Raw genomic sequence first — 7,600 nt, 5'->3', positions numbered from 1 at the left:
TTGATAATACAAATGATAAATGCTTTTTTTTTAATCATACCACATTAAATCAATTAATTTTAGATCAACCCAATTTTTTTTATTTTAATTAAATTTGGACCAAATAAGGGACTTGTGAAATATGAGTTTTATTAAAAATGACAAACTTGCATACAAGCAGATTATTGCAACTTTTTTCCTAATTTAAGAAAAAATTCAAACGCCATTGGGGAAACTAAGAATTAGACTTTTCACCCTAATCACTATATGATGGCATTGGTCAAATTTCCTAGACCAGTGTTTCCCAAAGTGTGGTATGCATACCCCAAGGGGTACAGGAACAGTTTAGCTGGGGTACGCGTTCTTATGCAAAATATCTAGCAACAAACGAAAATCTCAAAATTTTTTATTTAAAAACAAAGCTAACCATGAAAATTTACGATTACTTATTTTTCTATTGGCTATTTTTTGCAGAGTTAACCGTTAATAATTAGTGATGTCAACAGCCAGTTGTGATTTTTAACTTTTGTGCAGTCTTTTTTAAAGTAAAAAATACATTATTTTTTTTATTAGGGGTACACAAAAGACATAAGTTTGGGAAACACTGTCCTAGACCATCAGACTTAACCTTTGACCTCAGAACATATACCTTCATAAAATAATGTAAGAAAAAGAAAACATTTTAAATATTTTTCATGTCCAAATCCTCTTTTCAAGTTAAAAAGAAAGGGAAATAGAAAGAAAATTATTTGTTACTTATAAGCACAATTTTGCTATTCAATTTATGTTTATGACTGGAAATTCTCTAATGCACAATTCAATTCCTAGCATTTGTTATGTGATTTTTTTTAATGCACTTTTTTATATGCATTTATAAATTTTGATTTTTATTCCTTTTATGTCTCATTTAGAATTCCTATAATAATCTAAATTCAATTTTGAAGCTAATAAAATGAGTAAAAAGTATAGTTTATTTAGATATTTATGAAGAAAATTGTAAATTATTGAACATAATTTTAATAATTTAAATTATTTTTTAAATTATCTTACTGAATTTTGTTCGAAAACTATTTTAATGTTTTTGTCTATAATATTAATAACACTGTCTCTATATCTCTCATAATGTCTCCTTATACCCATAAATTTCTTATGTATTCTTGTTTTATATTTGGAATCCATTCAAGAGTGAACAAGATTTCTTTATAGTCTAATTTTAAATTTTGAAACGATACAAAATCATACAAAATGTTTATTAAAACTACATATTTTTTAGATATTTCATTACTACATTGAGGTAAATCAACGTGAAGTTATGTGAAGTTCGCATAGAGAGTGAAACAATTTGAAATATATCTATATATCCAATGTGTTTTAAGTGTACTAAGTTATCTTGTGTGTTTCAGCAAATCAATTAACCATACTTATTGAGAGTAAAGATACATTTTGTATCCCGTGAAACTTTGGGTTTCAAAATAATTTTGTCTAGAATTAAAACTTTGTCTTGTTTTAATTTTAAAATATTCTTAATATCACTAAATTTTGAGATAGAAAATAGTGAGTTCTTTTGATTTTCCTTGCAGTGGTAAAAGGAAAGAATTTTAGTTTGATTTTTGTTCATTGATTTAATCAGATTGGCTAACTTTTCTTATAACAAAATATAGCTTAATCTTTGGTGCTTCCTAAAATATTGTTTTTTTTCTCTCTCATTGAAATAAGAAACAATATGGTGATCTTAAATATAAATTTTAACTTTTGTTAGATATTTATTATAGCTCTTATGTTTTTAAGATATCTTATTGTTTTTTTGAATTGAATTTTAATACTGCCAACATAAATTTATTTTTATAAATAGACTTAAAAAATGTAGTTCATGTTGATACTGATATTTAAAAGTTGGTATTAAATTGACTCATTCAGTCAATCAAAGTATACTTCCATTAATTAAAACATTATTTTAATAAGATAAGACTTTTAATATCAAAATATTGTAAAATTGATTGTTGAAAAAATTCATAATGTGTGGATAAAATTGTGAATAAAGAAAATTTTCTCAGCAAATGCTGTTCAGTCTTTTTTTTTTTTTTTTTTTTTTTTTTTTTTTTTTTTTTTTTTTTTTTTTTTNTGATTTAAAAAAATTAACATGCTTTTTTTCAGTCATTTGTGTGCTTCACTGATGTATAATATTTACCTTTTAGGAAATTTTAAATGTTATAAATCACTTATGAAGTGTTTTTCTTAGGTGACTAAAATTTTGTTGCAAAAAAAGGAGAAAAAAAAAAGGTTTTTTATTTTACTTTCAGAGGTGCTAGCTAAGAAGAGTTTTGAATTTTTGTCATTTGTAACTAAATTTTCTACTCATTTATTCTAAACATAATAAATAAAAATGAATTGATAGGAATAAGAAATAAAAAAAAATTCATCTTTCAACAAGCTATTTTTAGACTTGTCAAGAATGAAAGAGGCTACACATAAGACTTACAAAAAAAAAAAAAAAAAAAAAAAANGTTTTTTTTTTTTTTCAGTTTCTTTTCCAAGCAAAAATTTGGAAATGAAGTAAACAATTTCAGTGTTGTATATTTTTTTAATTTATCATCTTTGCTTACTTTTTATTCACATTAGTAAATTTATACACAATTTTATTACTGTTATATACATAGAATTAAGTAGTATACACACTTTAAATTTTAAATGAAATTGAATTTTGTAAACACTAACTGCATATTGCTGTATTATTGTATTTCTGACTACTGATAGCTTAGTTTGGAAAGTTAGCACCTCTATATTTTTATATATATTTTATAATACATATTTTACAAACAACTTTTATTAGCAATAGCTAGCAGTATCAGTTCTTTTTTTTGTTGCAGACTATGCCAGGTTATTGTAGACTTTCACAAGTTGACATTGAAACATGCCTAGCAAAAATTTTGAATAAAACAGTGACACTTTTTCCTCCTGCTCTAACATTCAACTTTCTTGTCCTGTCAGGCATATTTCCTGTTAGCAGCATGCATACAAAATTTAATGCAAAAGATGCTCCTATAACATGAACTAGCTGGAAAGGTAGGCAATTATACCAAAAAGCAGTGAGAGAAGTGCAAGAGAACTGGTTCAAGTGACTGTTTGACTAAATTATATAATAATTACATAATACCAATGTAATATATAATATATATAATAATCACATAATAATTTACATAATACCAATGCCACCAAAAATTACTTTAAAATAAACTGCAGACAATTTACTTAATTTTTAAAGAAATGTAAATGACTAAATATTAGAAAGCACCGAGGTTTCGACCAAGGACTCTGCCATTTAGTGATCTACCACACAGTTCCAAATGAAGGAAAATATAAAAATTCCCTAATGTGAAAGAAACATAATTCAGTGAGTGACAAAGGAAACAATAAAAATGAATAAATATGACAACCGAAGCTGACGTCTTCAGGGGGAGCCAGCTCCGGAAATCATAAAAGTAAAACCTTTTCTATCGAGAGAGCATGACAAATGTCTAAAATTGCTCTCTCTGTACCCCAAAGGTTTTGCCTAAGTCCAGGAAAAGAATACAATATAAAATACATAAAGCAAATACAGAAGTATAAAAACAATACATAAGAATAATACGCACAAAAGCGTATTGTTCTTATGTATAATACGTAGAATTATGTTAAGAATAATACATAGAAAAGGTTTTGCTTTCATGACTTCCGGAGCTGGTACCCCCTGAAGACGACTGCTTCGGTTGTCATATTCATTCATTTTTCATTGTTTCTTTTGTTTCAATTCCTTTTGGATTCTCAGCTGTTTAGTGCTTTTTTCCACAGGAAGTATTATTTTTAATTGCTTTAATTATTTTGAATTCTTTTCTTAAGGTTCAGTGAGTAACATTAGAGGATTGGCACATTTGACACTACTGTGGTTTTGTTGAAAAACACCATGACTTATCTTGTAGGAAACGAGATGTTTCGTGTATTTTACTGTTATCTAGTGGAAACTTGTCCAATAATTACTTGGAAAAAATACTATGGGCAAAATATAGTTATTTTAATTTCAAATTACTAAATTTATAAAAGTGTTTTAATACTTATTTTATACCTAAAATGTATCAATTCAGTTAATATAAAAATCAAAATTTATTTAAGATCAAAATTCTTGTAACCATTGTTTGATATCTTTTAACCCTTTACCAGTTAAACAACTGGATTCTATAACTTCAATGTTCTGTTTAGCATGAAGACAAATATCATCAAGTCTTAATAAATATTTCATTTCTGAAATAGTTGTAGATACAGTAATATCTGTTTTGTTCAAAATGATAAGAAATCTTGCATTTTGAAGTGAAGGATGCTTTAATGCTTCTAACAAAAGTATTGTAGCACAACTTATTTGTTGCAAATTAGAACTGTCTACTAAAAATAAAACTCCTTTACATCCATTGTAATGCATGGGCCATATTGCTGCCATTGTTCCACCTAATTCACTAATCTGAAGTCTCCGTAATTTTTCAAAGACAATCTGTGCAATATTCACACCTACTGTGGGAACAGTTGAAAATACTTCATCAAACATATTACAATAAATGTCCTTTTGCTGCAATCTACGCAGTAGCAATGTTTTGCCAACATTTTTTGGACCTATGCAGATAATCATTTTCTTTAAATTACCTTTATTTTTCAGAATCTTTCACTGAAAAAAAAATGAGTTGAATATAAGAATTGTCAAATATTTAAAATAAGTAATAAAAGAAGTTAATTGAAGTTAGAAACCATATAATTGATATGTTATATAAAGCACAAAACAAAAGATCAAGAATTAAATTAAGTCCGAAGTTTAAATGTCAGGTAAAAGTATTTTCTTTCAAAAGCAGATAGTTCAATGTGCATTTCTTTTTCCTCAATCACACTTAAAAAACATAGGGGAAAATGACAAAATATTAAAAGTTAAGTATTTTCAACTTGAACAGATTTTTGGAATAAAAGAATATTGAAAGCAAGTCTCTTAGGAAAAGCTAAAATTAAACCCATAGAAAAATAAATTCTGGCACTTAGAATAGATAAAGTTGGCCCAAATAAAGAATAAAATAAGTATAAGTACTATTTTAGTTCAAATATTTTTATTCTGGATTGCAGTATGTAGAATGAAGGATAAGCAAAAATAAGATTTAATTAATTGTCAAGTGTCTCATATTGTAGGGGTCAGGCCGATGGGAGATTAGGTCTCCGGTTCAGGCAGAATTTTATATTGTGTAGCAAAATAACTTAAGTTTATCCATAACTTACCGGATGGAAAAATTTACTCCGACCCACCCTTATTAAGGTCTACTTTCTGTTCCGTTCTTCTCAAAAAACTAGAGGATTTATTCTTGCAAATTTTTGCTTTCTTTTCATGTGATTGTTTAGAAATTAATTTTCTTTATTTACATATTTATTATTTCTTTTAAATTATTATGTACACAAATTGTATGTTGGAAAAGAAAAACATGGTTTTAAATAGGCATACATGTCATTATGAGAGAAAGATTTGATTTAAAAGTAAGAAGTTTACTCTTATTAAACCAAAAAGAAAAACATGCTTATATCTAAGAATTGGAACTGTGGTTCTACCCTGAAAGAAATATCAGGGCATTCAAATTTGAGAAGAAATGCCATTTATTGCAAAAGATGTAAAGATGCATGAACTTGAATTGATATTATTTTATTTTATATACGTCGTTGAACAGCTGACCAAATTTTTGAGTTTACGACTACCAATGTTCAACTCCGTAGCATTACAATTTTGAACCTAATCCAGAAGACGAGAACTCCTGGATCAATTATTGGGAGAAATTTGCCTTTGTGGAGGACTTTTTTATGGAACTAATCTGCGATTGCATTACACGGAGAGGAAAACCTTCCACAGTTAGCCTGATAGCATGGGACTCTAATCTATGATTCATCTATCACTGAGGATTCAAAACTGGGTCACCTGATTGGGAGTTGAGCGCTCTATTCCCTGAGCCACCGCGGTTCAATTTGAATTATTTTTTTTATATAACCGCCCTTGAACAGCCAACCTGGGTTTACCACTACCAGTGTTCAATGAATAATTTTTGGCGGGAAAAAACAATTTATCTATTGCTAAAGACAAAAGTATAAGCAGCCAAAATTAAAATAAAGTGTCAACAGTTCTCTAAATTTGATATGCAAGGAAATGAAATTTAATCAGCTAATTATCTGCAAAATTACTTATTATTATTTTTTATCTCTTTCTCATTTTAAATATTTTGAGGAATTTAAAAAGATGAATTTGCATGAAAATTTTCTTTAATTGTCTGAAATATTGGGGGGGGGGCATTTAGAGATTTCTAATTATTAAGGTGGTGAAGACATATACCTAACATTCCCCTCTGCCAGCGATGCCCATGGACATAAGCCTGTGAAGATTTTGGCATCCATACATGCGCCAAAATAATCGTTAACTTTTGGCATTTGTACCAGACAAACTAAGAAATTGGGAGAGGATCAACTCAAAAGGTGTAACTAGTAGCCACTGCAAATCAAACCATTCCATATTTTTTCCAAACTTTTTTTGCACGTTCAAATGACCTATGTTAACTTAGCCACCATCCTTTCTGGGAATACATATCAATCTCAGAAGTTTTTTTTAAGCTTTAAGGGCAAAAGGCTAGGTAACAATAAGAACACATAAGGTTTTCAGAAAACTTTCGGATAGAAACAGTTGTTTTAATAATTAATAGCAATTTAAATGTATAATAATTCAAAATATTAGCATACATACAGATAGTAAGATTAAAATGTCATTTTATGCAGACTTGCATGTTTAAACTATGTTTTTTCCAACTATTTAAAAAACAAATCACGTTGGTTACATTACAAAGTTAATGGGCATTATTTTAGATTCATTGAACTTAACTAAAATTCGGCATTCTTGGAAATGAAATGTGAAGGGAAAAAAAATTCTAAACTTCTCAGAAGCCATGTAGTGTATACAGTAGGTCATCAGCCCATCAACTGTATTTAATGAATTATCCAGTCTGACAACTTTTTTAAAAACAGTTATAATCTTAGAAGTCATAAAATACCATCACAGTCATAAAAAATAAAAAAAATTAGTTAGAAATTTAATGTTTTGAGATAGACATAAAAATAAGATTTATACTGTGACAATAGATTTTTACAGCCTACACTTAATTTAAAATAAGGATATCAGATCTAATTGATGTTAAATTGCCTTAATCACAAGAAATATAATTATTTAATATAAATGTAATAGCAACCACAATTAAAAAGGTGTCACAAAATATTACTGGTAAATTTCATTCAACCTAATAATCCTCATTTTGTTTATAGTTCGAGAGACAGTGGTATACGTTACGCTAAGGAGGAAACTTAACTCACAGAAATGTTAATTCAAAGCTTGACTGTTTATACAATAAGTAAATGATATGAGATTGTTGACGTAATATTAGAAATAAATCCTGTGCCTTAATCTCATCATAGACATGAATATTTTGTTACATATTGTTGCTTAGCAACGATTGTCTCTTTGGAAAATGAGCGGTTAGCTTCTGCCTCTATGATATTAAAATAATCAATCTGAATTATTTTCATACAATCA

At 27.8% G+C, this 7,600-nt stretch overlaps 1 protein-coding gene across 4 annotated transcripts; it reads right to left on the bottom strand.

Annotated features, from left to right (window-relative positions):
* Positions 1-2,598: 2,598 nt before the first annotated feature.
* On the bottom strand, positions 2,599-7,573 carry LOC107438786 (ADP-ribosylation factor-like protein 16). 4 transcript variants are annotated; one of them, XM_071183884.1, is made up of 2 exons: positions 7,290-7,573; positions 2,599-4,669 (listed from the first exon to the last, which is right to left on the bottom strand). In XM_071183884.1, the coding sequence occupies exon 2, from the start codon at positions 4,631-4,633 to the stop codon at positions 4,127-4,129; it is 507 nt and encodes a 168-aa protein (XP_071039985.1). In that variant the 5' UTR covers positions 4,634-4,669; positions 7,290-7,573; the 3' UTR covers positions 2,599-4,126. The 4 variants fall into 4 exon arrangements, with proteins under 4 accessions (XP_071039985.1, XP_015906646.1, XP_015906645.1 ...); XM_016051160.3 differs by having other exon boundaries at positions 7,308-7,573; XM_016051159.3 differs by having other exon boundaries at positions 7,381-7,573.
* Positions 7,574-7,600: the final 27 nt, after the last annotated feature.

Source organism: Parasteatoda tepidariorum, chromosome 1 (genome assembly GCF_043381705.1).
Source record: "Parasteatoda tepidariorum isolate YZ-2023 chromosome 1, CAS_Ptep_4.0, whole genome shotgun sequence".
NCBI lineage: Eukaryota > Metazoa > Arthropoda > Arachnida > Araneae > Theridiidae > Parasteatoda > Parasteatoda tepidariorum.
The sequence above is the reverse complement of the archived record's forward strand: the minus strand, read 5'-3'. Positions and strand labels throughout refer to the sequence as shown.